Below are 13,247 nucleotides of genomic sequence, written 5' to 3'. Positions count from 1 at the left end.
TGCCGAGGTACGGCCGCAGCATACTGATAACAGCACAGTGCTCACAGGTGGAGCCGGAAAAATCCATACTTCATCTTCAGGTGCACTAACAGGCATGATGGTGTGAAATGCTGAAGTAGAGCTCCTCTGCGTAGTTACAGAGTGCACATGGTTTAATAATTTGGCTGATACATTTTTTTTCTCTTCAGCCTCATGAGTCGCCTTTAATTGCAAAAAGATTGAAGATGAAGAACAAGCCCTTATGAAGAGGTTACTGCTTGGACAATTCACAGAAGCTTTGAGGTTTTAGACAAACATAAGAAACTCAAAAAAGTCACACAAGGGTTCTTGGAAACTGTATTGGTCATTCTTTAGTCTTTGTTATCTTATAATCTAATTCATTCATGAAGATAAAGGCATGTAATAAATCATCGGTTACAGTCTATGACACAGTCAACAATTCTGCACCAAAGTCGATTCACTATTAACAATGCAAAAACATCCACAATGTCCCAAGTCTGTCAGTTAATTTATTTACAGAGGGTTTAAATTAACATCATGGAGAATGGTTTGTTCACATTCCCAGCTCACCTGCCGTCCTCATGTTGGCACGAAATGTCAAACTGCACTGGAAGGTAACTATTTCATACATTCAAGGAGGAGAGCGATACAGAAGTTGGTGATGATTTGTTGTTAAGAGTACACAACAGTGTGATTGTTAAAGTCCATCAGAGTTGAGAAAAGAGTTGAGCTGCATTGTCAACATTTACAGATTCCTTTGGAGGCTCTCTGACAACCTAAAAGGATCAAATAAAAGATGATGTTATAGTTTATATAGAGAAAAGAAAGGTTCAATTAGAAATAGGAGTTTTATACGTCTACCTGCGTTTGTTTCTTTGGTTCAGGAGCAACCGACTTTGAAACGCTCGTCACATCCCTCTGGACTTCTGTGAAGATCTGATTGAGGTTCTCCACCTTCTCCTTCTTCACGACGTTTATCTGCGAGGCCACAAATCAGACGAGAGCGGGCGAGACAAAACGTCAAACAACGTAGAGTACACACAAGGTGTAAGCAAAACAAGAACAAGAAAAGGAGATCTTACGTGTTTGAGCGTTGTTGTGACGGGTTTGGCTTTGTGCTTGTTTTTCAAGTGCTTGTTTACGACATGAAAGACGTTCTTCTGCTTTTTCCCTTTTTGTTTATTCTTTCCCATGATACCTGGGGAAAGAAACACAATCAGCATGGAAAGGCTGCCAGGAGACTTTTAAGTTTCATTGTACGGCCTCTGTTTTCTCCCCCGTCTGCTTTAAAGTGGTTATTTCTACATTGACCAGCTTCTCCTCAAATTTGCACTCACACCTCTGTGAAGATCACCGACAGCAGGTTATAAATCAGAGGCCGTATTCACTAAGCTTCCTAAGTACAAAGAGTTGCTCCTCGTGAAAACATTCTGAGAAAAGTTTTAGAATCATGTCAATTACCCTCAAAGTTAACAGTAAAGATAACATTTATTCACAAAGTATCTAAAGGTCACATATTATACAAAATACACTTCACTGTGTTTCTCTAACACTAATATACACTGCCTGTCCAAAAAACAAAAGTCGCCACCTGGATTTAACTAAGCAAATAGGTAAGAGCCTCCCATTGGATAATAATAACTGCATGGGCGATTATCTTTCAGCTGGTAACAACTTATTTAACCCCAACTGATGCAATGAGTAGCTTCTCACTTCTTAAACTACGGTGTTGAAAGACCCATCCTGTGGTCGTGGAAAAGATGTTAAGTCTGTTTGAGGAGGGTCAAATCAGTCTCATGCATCAAGCAGAGAAAACATCGAAGGAGATTGTAGAAACTACTCAAGTTGGGTTAAGAACTGTCCAACGGGTTATTAAAAACTGGAAGGAAGATTTCCCCTGTTCCAGAGTGATCAGGGTAAGAAGAGAGGCAGGTGAAGTGATGCACCCATCATGCCTACTGTACAAGCCTGTGGAGGGCAGTGCTGTGATCTGGGGACTACCTGAATATACTGAATGACCAGGTTATTCCATCAATGGATTTGTTTCTTCCCTGATGGCACGGGCATAATCCAAGATGATTCATCAGGATTCATCGGGCTCAAACTGTGGTGGAGTGGTTCAGGGTGCATGAGACGTCTTTTTCACACCTGGATTGTCCACCACAGAGTCCAGACCTTAACCCCACTGTTGAATCTTTGGGATGTTGCTGGAGAAGACTTTGCGTCAGTCGTCCGACTCTCCAAATCATCAACACAATTTATCGGTGAAATGGACGGAAATAAATCTTGTGACGTTGCAGAAGCTTATGGAAACAATGCCACAGCGAGTGCAGGAAGTAATCAAAGCTGAAGGCGATCCAACGAAATATCAGAGTGTGTGACCTTTTTTTTTTTTTGGGGGCCAGGCCAGTGTATGTCTCCAGAGGGGGGGGCATGTCATACACAGCTCACTTACATTCAAAGCCACAGACACAGAAACAGCAATAGGCACCAAAATGCAGAGTATACAAATATATAAAGAGAAATGTCAAAAATGTGCAGTGTTGACCTTTGCAGCTTTTGCACGGTTATTGCACAGAAGGCATGTTGTTATCCAGTAGTATCAGTATTGCAATGTGCACACATGGGTGGCTGGACAATTTATTGACCAGTTTACAAACAGACTGCACAGAAAGTAAAGATTAAACAGTGGAGAAGTCTCCAGTTGATCTTTGCAGTCAGTCTGTTTTGATCCTTCAGATGAACCCAACTTCTTACTTTATTTAAATACATGAGAAGCACTAAACGTGGCTATAAGAGAAGCATTAACATCACTCTGAAGCCGTATCATATCTCTGTGGGTGAACCATTAGTTAAAAAGAAGAGAGACAGCATGTTGTTGTTGTTGTTGTTGTTGTTGTCTGTCTGTTTCACGGCGCACATTTGGCTTCTAGAGATTTTTTTACCCTTTTTTAAATTAAGTTAATTAATTTTACTACACTGTAAAAAACAAAAACAAACATGTAAGCACATTGCTGATTGAATAAACAAAGAAGATAAGAAGAAACTTACCGTTTACACAGAGCGACGACCAGATGTTGATCTCCTCATGTGCTGGGAAAAGCGTGTCAGTGCAAATACGTCATCAGGGTGCGACGACAATGGTTCGCACCGCACCCCGGTTCCCCACTGTGGAAAATAAAAGGTGTAAAAATAAAATAAAATAAAGTAAAGTAGTGATGGGCAACAAAAAAAAAAACAACAAAAAATACACCAAGCGTATGTGTTGTTAAAGGAAACACAATCTTGTTCGTTACCTGTTGTTGCTCTTCAGTCCACTGATGTTTGTTATCCACATAAAAAAAAACATTATTTCATTATTTGATAAGAAAAACAAGATTTTCAATTTTAATTCATAAAAAACAAAATATAGGCCGACATCGTGCATCTTTATTTTGTTGAGATAAATAGGCTAATCGAATAAAAAATAAAAAAATAAACACCTAGTACGTGAACTCTTAATAATAAAACAAAAGTAGTACTTGAATGTGTCTTTTAATATATATATATATATATATATTAATGACGATCAAAGCATGACTCACATGACCCCTGACCATAATTAATATTTGCAAGGTAGGCCGAATTCAAATTCAATTTAAATTAAAAAAAACTTTACTTGTCCCCGGGGGGCAATTCAAAGGCACACAGAGCAGTAAATCAACAACAGTGTAAGTATGAAACATTTTAACCTCAATAGAAAGTGTCAATTTAAATACAACTTAAAGCTTAAACTTAACTTAAAAATACAAAATATAAAAGAGTAGATATGAGTGGACAGTGATCGGACTAACAGATGTAAACAGAACTATGTGCAGTAAACGATAAATAAATATATATATATACAGAGCTATTTGCAAGTAGGCAAATACTAAATGATAAGTTATTAAGGTGCATGGTGAATAATGGAACAACAGAACTAATATAAACAATATAACTGTAAAGGTAAAAATGAGATAAATAAAGTGACCGTAGTGTAATGATGGATAAGAAACAACAGGAATAAATTAAGCAGAACTGTATGAATACTGAAATAAAATGGATAGAATAAAGTGATGTAGTGCATGAGAGCAGATAAAGCAGAGGCAGTTAAGGTGCATGTCAAATGGAAGGAATTCCAATATAATTTACACCATTAAAGCCCACTCTTTGTGTAACAGTCACCGTTTTGGATTAGCCTATAATAGACTTAAACATCTTCTTTATGTAACGAATGTTTGTTTGGATAGAAAAATATGCACTTCTATGATAGGGTACCACAAGCCTTCATTTCTCTATAACCGACAGCAGGTGGCGCCGTGGTACCATCTAAGCTGACTTCGTGGCAGGTGGCTGATTGTCAGAGAATGTGAGCTTTCTTTGAACACTGAGCTGACCACTAGGCTATAGGATGCAATCCAACCTCAGAGGAAAAATGTGGATTTCTAGGCCTATTTTTCCACATGCTGCATTTTTAAAAGAAGAACAGAAATTACAAACCACAATTTGTCCTGTGATGGATTTTTTTAGGCTATTGACCATGTAGCCTATTGATTACATTTAAATCAATAAGGTATATTTCTGATATTTTTGTGTGTTTTTTCTTATAATCATGTAAAGAATATAGATAGGCTATATCAATAATATTATTTGTCAGTCATTTCAGCGTCTTCTGACCACATCCAACAGGTGGGTTCCTTCCGTGTAAATTCCTTACATGTGCATTTCTGAAGCAACATCACAGTCAAATCATGTGCTGCAGGCCTTCAGTTTGTTGTTATCTGTCTTTGGGAGCTGTGCAAGAAGAAGCAAGATAACTCTCCTGCCCTATGCAAAAGTTCTTGTTTCATAAAAACTTGATATCTTTACAATTTGTGCATTCAAATTGTCAGAATAACCATTTTTAGTTTATAGATCCAACTTGATGTTTAGACTCCAGTCCAAATTTCCTTGAACTCTGCCTTCAGTGATTAATATTTAATTATGGCACAGAGTTCATGCAGCAGGCAAAGTACCAATAAATTACACAGTTGAATTAAAGCTGTTACCATTTCTGCTTCACTGTTAAAATATTAAGTTAAATATTTGCGTTTCATTTCATGCTTTCCAACAAGTATGAAAAAACTTAATATTTGATTAAAGATCATAATATTTCAAGTGTCTTTAAATGTAAACAATGATTCAGTGGGCTGCAGGTCACAGCTTTCGGTTTGAAGGTGACACGAGGCTGCATGTTGCCACGTAATTCCGTTACTTCCTTGACAGACAAGTTGAACCCGTTAGCTGGGAAAGAGTGTAGGAAAATGATTCAGACTATCAATTAAACTGAGGCTTTTAAATGCAGACTTTAGCTCCACACGGAGACAGAGAGAGGGAAGGAAAGAGAGAGAGAGAGAGCGAGAGAGAGAGAGAGATCCTTATTGATCCACAGTGTTGCAGCGCTGCGTCGCGGCTCATCTAAACTCCTCCCGGTCATTGCGCGGACATCATGTGGCCAACTCCAGCCTGCTGACAGACACACCACTCACAGGGGGAACCCTATATAAGCGCTGCAGCTGGCAGGTGGAGGACACTGGCTGCTTTGCACTGTGTGGACGAGTCGCTTTATTGAGGATTATAGACACTCATAGATCCACACTGTTAGAATGTCTCACGCTTGGGGATACGCAGCAGACAACGGTGAGGCGCTAATTGCACGTACACATGCTGTAATGTAGGAGTGACATTTCTGAGAGGAATGTTAAAACCAGTCATACCAGCAGCAGAGTGTGCAGGATGAATGGAAGCACCGGTCACTGCAGAGATTTTTTTTAATTATGCGCATTTGGGGGGTTTTGCGCGCGTTGTAAGCACACCAACATCCCCAAATGCGCAATTAGACTAATTCAAAAACATACTAATGTAATACTAATCACAATTTTATATTTGAATGATTTTAGGACCCGACAAATGGGCCGGTAACTTCCCAATTGCCAATGGACCCCGCCAGTCTCCCATTGACATCGTCCCTGGTGAAGCATCCTTCGACGGGGGGCTGAAGCCGCTCAACCTGAAGTACGACCCCTCCAACTGCCTTGAAATTCTCAACAACGGACATTCCTTCCAAGTGACCTTCGCAGATGACTCCGACAGCTCAAGTTAGTGTGACATTAATATTGCATGAACAGAGACACCGAGAGAAGCCAGCGGGGCTTGATATCAACGATCCACACAGTCTGATAAAAAAAAAAAAAAACGTATGCAAGAAAATATATTTTGTTATATATCGCCTTACTGATGATAAAACACGCTGCTTCCCTCTCATCACAATCATAGCTGCAATATTTTTAGACACATTAGATGAGCTATAGGATTATTGAATTCAATATGTTTGCAGACAAAGACGCTCAGGGGTCCTGAGGCTGATTTACAGGATGCAGCAAGCTCCAAAATGCGCCACTAAGGTTTAATGGATGATGCTTTGTTTTTCCTCTGCAGCTCTGATAGAACTCAAGCATGTTAATATTATGTTGATATTTACGCGGATCAACGAATTTTGTTGCCTAGTTTCAGGTTAGAAGGATTTAGTGATCAAATAGACGAACAAAGACTTTTTATTAGCGCTCGGAAATTAAAGCAGAAAACACACAAATACACTAATTCAGTGAATTTCACTGTGTGATTTTGGTCCTTTTTACTTTCCTTTTTATATTGAGAAAAATGTTGGTGAATAGGCTGCAGGGGCTCTATTCATAAAGCTTTGCACAAAGCATGCACAGACTAATTGAATTGGTAATGCAACCCCAGTTAAACCTTTCCCACGCCAACTCTTTTCTGCAGGCTTTGAGGTCAAAATGCAAAAGAACGGAGTTTACACTGCAAATAATCACCGGTTTGCTTCACTTTTAGTGTGAAAATCTTTCCTTTGGAATAGGTAACCTAAAGCACAAGATGTCCCTCGGAGGATGGAGAATGCTTTCTTTGTTCTATTTGAAAGATTTTTTTTTTTTTTTTAGAAAGAAGCAATGGCTTTGGCTTCTTGAATGTTTAGTATTTGGATGTTTGGGATTGGTCGTCATTAATCTGATCTGACAAAAAATAATGAGGATTACATAATCTACACAATCACACAGATTATTTCTACTGGACACGCATCGAGATGCAAAAACAAAATCACTTTTCCTGAGAATGTGACCTAGATGAATTAGAGCCTCTTAATTCCCCCTTCATATTTCCCTGTTTATTTTCCACCCTGCCCTTCTAAATAAAGAGCAGGCTAAATCTGTGTGTGTCACAGTCATACATCATGTCATGCACCATGAGTGTGTACAGTGGGGAAGATTAAAATCACATCCTCTTTTATTTCTGGTTTTCAATAATCCCTTTAAATCCAACACAACCTCAGAATTCTTCAAGACCAGTTCTGCACCTCTAGCTTTATAACTTAAGGCCGACCATATAGAAACACATATCCTGTGAGGAGAGGGCCGTGTGTGCATTTCACAACAATGCGCCATAAATAGTACAATATACAGGATTATCCGCAACTAACATGCAAATAGATACATCATGTAACATAGACAGGAGGCTTGGTGTTAACAATACCTGGACATCGCTTCAGACTGATCGTGACACTCAATTTGACCGTCTTACATAACAGGAACTGAATCTGCTTCCATGAAAAAAGGAAGTCTGTCACGGTGACACAAGTGTGTGTGACTATGTGTGTAAACACACACATCTTACTCACCCTTCCTTACCTGGTCCTTGTGTTTTTATAGCTCTATTTTTATCTTCTTCTTTGTTTAAAAAAATGTCTCACAATGGAGGCAAGTGAAGCCTCACTGTGGCTGAGTGCAGTACTGCCCACGCTCAGTGTGTGATGAAGTGATGTGTGTGTCCTTCTGCAGCTCTGAAAGACGGACCGATCTCAGGGACCTACAGGCTCAAGCAGTTTCATTTCCACTGGGGAGGTTCTGACAGCAGGGGCTCTGAACACACCGTCGCCGGGACCAAGTATCCTGCTGAGGTAAGAATACCAAGAGCTATAATATGTAATACTGAGCTGAAAGTTACCAAACTACCGTTATTAATTGAATCCCTATAGTAGGTTAAATCAAACAGTGAGTAGAGTGCTACTTGATTTTTACATATGTAAATGTTCCATTTAAAACACAGCAAACTAGGGAGCTCAATATAATACCTTCAAACAAACAGAGAGAACTGCTGGATAGCTTGTGGGTCATGGGGGTCATGTGGGTCAGGTGGGTCAGGGGGGAGTGGCATTCAAATTAAAGAAAGCTTTTCATTGGCTGCAAAATTTGTATGCAGGATGAGTCGTCAAAAATGTTTGTTTTTTTAGGATCATGGCCATGTTTTTGACAGTGTTGGTACACATACTTGTATTAATTCAGAAATAAATAGACATGTTCATATATTATAATTTTTATAAATTTGCTAGTTTGCCAACAGCCACCCATTGAGTAGCCTGAATTTGCTCTTTTTTTTGGGGGGGGGGGGGGGGGCTAGTCATCTGTTTTTCTTTGTTTGTTTTTTGCTTGATTTCCCTCTCAACCAATAAGGCAATTAGCTTATAAGTTTTTTACAAGCCCCACTCCAATCAATTAGAAAATGCTAGAGATCCAATACAAAAGAAATAAATAAAAAATTTCAATAAATAAAAAAATATTATTTCAAGATATTCTCTCACAGCCTACTGCTCTTCTATCTACCCACTTCATTATTCAAAAAAATTAGTTCTGCTCAAATGTCAAGATACCAGGACAACAACATGACTAGCATGGATTTGCAAATGACTCTGAAGAAACTTTGTTCCAATATTCATCCATTTAATTTTCCCCCAGCTTCATCTTGTGCACTGGAACACCAAATACCCAAGTTTTGGTGAAGCTGCCAGCAAGCCTGATGGCCTCGCTGTTGTCGGAGTATTCCTGGAGGTCAGTAGCGTTACATGGAGTTCCCATTTATGTTATTTATGCTGATGATCATGTAACTTATCTTATACATTTTGTGTCTTATTGTTTTTAGATTGGTGCTAAGAATGCCAGCCTCCAGAAAGTTCTTGATGCCTTTGATACCATCAAGGCCAAAGTAAGTTTATAATAACAGTATGTTTTAGACCCTTTAGATCTTAATCTTTTATGATCTTATATGCAAGACTGCCTTGCTCTTTTTGTTTCCAGGGCAAGCAGACCACATTCACAGGCTTCGACCCTGCAACCTTGCTCCCTGGCTGCCTGGACTACTGGACCTATGACGGCTCTCTGACCACACCCCCTCTGCTGGAAAGCGTCACCTGGATCGTCTGCAAGGCGCCAATCAGCGTCAGCTGTGAACAGGTATGTCACAGAGCTCACAGAGCCCATTCAGCTGTAGCAGAAGGATTGGCTGCATGCCCACTGTCTAAAATAACCCTGTCTGCAAATCCTCTCTTATGCTACAGTCTAAATCAAGGGCTTAATTGTTCAGATAAGCTTTGCGGCTGCACAGAGAAGAAGAAACCTCTGTCATGAAATGGAAGGCAATACAGAGGATCACTACGCTTTTAAAATGTAAAAGAAAAAAAAGAAACGAGAGAACCAAGGCAAACATGAGTTCACACAGACACCGGCGAGGTAGCCTCACCACAGTATTTTGGTGTTAGTATGTGGGGAGTTAGCAGGAAATGTTCTTCCCACGCATGCATCACATTCAGTAAGTGAAAAGATCTACCTCAATGTGGGATTTCAGCCATAACTGTGTAACCACAGTACACATAGCCTACCTAAATCTGCTGTGTGTTTGCTTTCTAAAATTACAGCTAATCCTGCCACTGAAATAGATATTTGACTTCTAACCACACCATTAATGTAAACTAACAGCCTCTGCAGGCAGGCTTGCCCTTGGGCTATGTAAAAATTAACACATGACGGTCAAAATGTTGTTTTCATGACAGTGAGTAGGTGTCTCAAAGGTCAACATGTGAGAAGATTGACATAACCTTTAGACTTGGTGCTATATAAGGCCTCTCAGGGAGATAATGACATAGAAGGCATTGATGAAAAGGAAACCATAAACAAATAAGTGCAAATAATAAATGATTAGGTAGCCACTGACTCGGAGAAAGGCATTTTGGGAAAAACACTGTCATACCTGCACAGTTCAGTCCAGCAGATTGTAAGCTTACTTTAGCATAAGACTTGAAACAGCTAGCATGGCTTAGTCAAAGTCAACACCCCTAAAGCTAAATTATAAACATGTGGTATCTCCATTAATTTAACCAAACAATCTCTGGTTACACCTCACTGCAAAGACCCAGCAGAGAAAAGTTAGGTCCTGGGCCTGTTTAGCTAGCCTCTGATAAAGTTGCCTAAATCCATGAATTGTGGAATTTAATGTGTAACAGGCTATTTGTTGCACTTTTCAGGTTTGACTTGACGAATAAATTCCAATATTTAACTTTCAGCCCTTGAATAAGTTTAGAAGATTATGATAGCTCAAGGTCTGTTTGCTGAATTTTAAACAACACCGCGTAGCAGGCTAGCTTAAAACTAGCTTAAAGACGAGAAGACAAAATAACAAAAAATGTGTCGTTTTTTCACTTTGTTTTTTTGTTTTGATAAAACAAACAAGATATACAATTTGAATAAGTAAGCTTTAGAAGTACTGCTAGAAATATTTTTACTTAACTTAGCAGAGCAATGCTAGCTATTTGTTTGTGTTTTCAGCGTAGGCTAAGCTAACTTGGCACTGATAAGAGTGATATTTATTTTCTTCTACAATTAGCAAAAAATAAATAAAAAATCCCCAAATGTCATAATATTCCTTCACCTATTAAAAATGGCTCTAAATTCATCTCGGTGACTCTTTGGAATAAGTAGTCACATGTTTGTGAGTGACAGTCACAGGAGGTCAGCAGGAGTGACACAACCGTCTTCTCTCTTTTCACAGATGGCGAAATTCCGCAGCCTGCTCTTCTCCGCTGAGGGTGAGCCCGAGTGCTGCATGGTGGACAACTACCGCCCTCCCCAGCCGCTCAAGGGTCGCCCCGTCCGTGCTTCCTTCCAGTAATACCCCCTCCCCCTCTTTTGCCCTTTCTGCCCTGTTGCCCTCTCCCTTCCCCCAACCTTTAGTCAAACGCCCGGAGTTACCTCTGTAGCAGTGAGCCACAAAGCACACATATCTCTCTCCGTCCAATTTTGAAAAGAAACTAAATTCCTGTGGCCCATTGCTTTCATGCTGGGCTGTATGGCTGTGAGATGGAGCTCTTACAGCATTGTCCCCTCTGTTTGTATGTGTGTTGTAATTCAGCAAAGACGCCCTGTCATAATTGATTTTTTTAAGACAAGCACCAGTTTTTTAAAGAGGCATTACAAAAGTGTGTGCTCCAACAACCATCACTTGGAAAATGAAGATGACCTGTAGTTAAAATGGTGCTCTTGAGCCAGCATGGAGCTGATAGCTTGCTGCAGTACGGGGGGGGGGGGCGGATATGCCCATCTGTGAGGCGGGTAAGGTGCAGATAAAAAGATGCACACTCAGACGTGCAGGAAACACTCCCATTGCCAGTCTGTCTCTAATCTCAGACCGACTGCCGGCTTCTGCATCACAGCAGCTTAATGAAACGCTGCAGCCGCCTCCATCACAACCAATTGACTCGGAAAATCCACCTCTGGCGCATACACAAACACACATGCACACACGGCCTCGTGCAGACATGATGCCTGTTGGCACTGACCTGCTTATTGATTGAATTCGGTGTAAAGCCACCAAGGACATGAGGACAGAGTTTTTGCTAGTACTGAACATCATGACAATGGCTGATTTCTCTGTTTTCGCAGTGTAATCTTCAAATCTTTCATGTTTGTCATCCCGTGCTGTGTTTTTCATTATTATTAAGGATTATTTTTTAGCCTAACAGCTTAAGCAAAATAAGTCTTAAGTTATTCTTGATTGTTGTTGTTTTTTTTTTTTTACCAAAAGGTCATGTGCATTTTTAATGATAAAATAGAAATAGAGAGGATTGACCCTCCTCTGGAAAAATGAAATGTAAAGAAAACCCCTCATTGTGTCGTTCTGAAAAGTGTTGAGTGTTAAAGCTTAAAACGCACAGTCGCCATGTTGGCAATGCCATAGTGGCTAATGCACAAAGCCAAGGATGAAATTAGCCTGCCAAGTAAGCCAAGGAGGGAGGGAATCTGCCAACACATAAGATTAGAGTGTCAGCCTAGAGTAGGACTATGTGTAGGGGGATAATTAACTAAAGACAACATGAGGTCCTTTTGGTTTGGGCTCTTTAGGCATTTTCAAAACAAATGAAGGAGTCGTTAATGCGATGTATTTAAAGATTGTAATTAACTTTTTTTTAAAAAGCAAACCGCCTTATGCCAATCTTTGTTAGGGCCTTCCCATGAGTTTCTGTTGTTGTCATTCTATTTTGGAATTGGACGTTTTACTAGTTGAATAAATATATTTTATGAATACCAAGTTTCATCTTTTTTTCCTTCTTCATACACAACTGAGCGATAATCAGTTCCTGCATATTGACTTGTATGTGTTATTTAAGTCTTCTGTAGCTTGCAGGTTGGATCTGTTCCTGAACATCTCTTAGTGACTTTATCTGAAAACACCTGGAACCAAAAATTATTCCAAAACCACAATCTCAAATGTCTTGCTTTATAAACTCACTAGAGAATGCAGGTGGTCGAATAAAGTATGTCATACGTATTTTTTTTTTCACTTCAGGTTTTCATCTTTCAGCCCTTTATCTTGATGGTTGGAAATTTCAGTGCATGCATTTTTGCACGTTGTGGTTTTATGTTTTAAAAGCCCCATTATCTTTTTTAGGCACCTTTTAAGATCTTATCTCAAAGGTTGTGAAAAGTACTTTTGCATTTACAAAGTCCCTGATGTCTTCATAAGCAACACATTTAGATTTGATCAACCTTCTAACACCTTTGGACACAGCCGGATATGAGGCTGCTATTTTCAGTGGTGGAGGAAGTAATAATCCTTGAATAAAAATAAATTGTTTATTCTTCATCTCAGATAAATAACACTTTTTTTTAACTGAGCTGCAGCCAGAATATATATAGGGTTAGCCTAGCTTAGCATGAGGACTGTAAACAGGCAGAGAGGAGGCTTGTTCTTTTGAAAGGTAACGAAACTTTGCAACCAAAAGCTCGTACAATAAAAAATGTAATATCTTCATTGTTTATTATTTGGATTAACATAAATTACTTGCAAAATGT

General features: G+C 39.4%; 2 protein-coding genes across 2 annotated transcripts; one reads left to right on the top strand and one right to left on the bottom strand.

Annotated features, from left to right (window-relative positions):
• Positions 1 to 320: 320 nt before the first annotated feature.
• On the bottom strand, positions 321 to 3,168 carry rbis (ribosomal biogenesis factor). The gene is made up of 4 exons (XM_020633665.3): positions 3,052 to 3,168; positions 1,083 to 1,198; positions 862 to 978; positions 321 to 776 (listed from the first exon to the last, which is right to left on the bottom strand). Exons 2-4 carry the CDS (start codon positions 1,191 to 1,193, stop codon positions 708 to 710), a joined length of 297 nt encoding a protein of 98 aa, XP_020489321.1. The 5' UTR covers positions 1,194 to 1,198; positions 3,052 to 3,168; the 3' UTR covers positions 321 to 707.
• Positions 3,169 to 5,504: 2,336 nt separating this feature from the next.
• Positions 5,505 to 12,479, top strand: LOC109983756 (carbonic anhydrase 1). The gene is made up of 7 exons (XM_020633600.3): positions 5,505 to 5,697; positions 5,958 to 6,155; positions 7,908 to 8,026; positions 8,862 to 8,954; positions 9,046 to 9,108; positions 9,201 to 9,356; positions 10,948 to 12,479. Exons 1-7 carry the CDS (start codon positions 5,664 to 5,666, stop codon positions 11,065 to 11,067), a joined length of 783 nt encoding a protein of 260 aa, XP_020489256.1. The 5' UTR covers positions 5,505 to 5,663; the 3' UTR covers positions 11,068 to 12,479.
• The last annotated feature ends 768 nt before the right edge of the window (positions 12,480 to 13,247 follow it).

Source organism: Labrus bergylta, chromosome 20, assembly GCF_963930695.1.
Source record: "Labrus bergylta chromosome 20, fLabBer1.1, whole genome shotgun sequence".
NCBI lineage: Eukaryota > Metazoa > Chordata > Actinopteri > Labriformes > Labridae > Labrus > Labrus bergylta.
Note: the sequence above shows the minus strand (reverse complement) of the source record. Positions and strands in the feature narration are given on the sequence as shown.

Excerpts from the sequence above, each read along its gene's own strand:
- rbis (XM_020633665.3), bottom strand. The coding sequence starts at position 1,193 with ATGGGAAAGAATAAACAAAAAGGGAAAAAGCAGAAGAACGTCTTTCAT. Across the intron at positions 979-1,082 it reads TCACAACAACGCTCAAACAC|ATAAACGTCGTGAAGAAGGA; the intron begins GTAAGATCTCCT and ends GTGGCCTCGCAG. Across the intron at positions 777-861 it reads AACCAAAGAAACAAACGCAG|GTTGTCAGAGAGCCTCCAAA; the intron begins GTAGACGTATAA and ends TGATCCTTTTAG.
- LOC109983756 (XM_020633600.3), top strand. The coding sequence starts at position 5,664 with ATGTCTCACGCTTGGGGATACGCAGCAGACAACG. Across the intron at positions 8,027-8,861 it reads GGACCAAGTATCCTGCTGAG|CTTCATCTTGTGCACTGGAA; the intron begins GTAAGAATACCA and ends ATTTTCCCCCAG. Across the intron at positions 9,109-9,200 it reads TTGATACCATCAAGGCCAAA|GGCAAGCAGACCACATTCAC; the intron begins GTAAGTTTATAA and ends TTTTGTTTCCAG.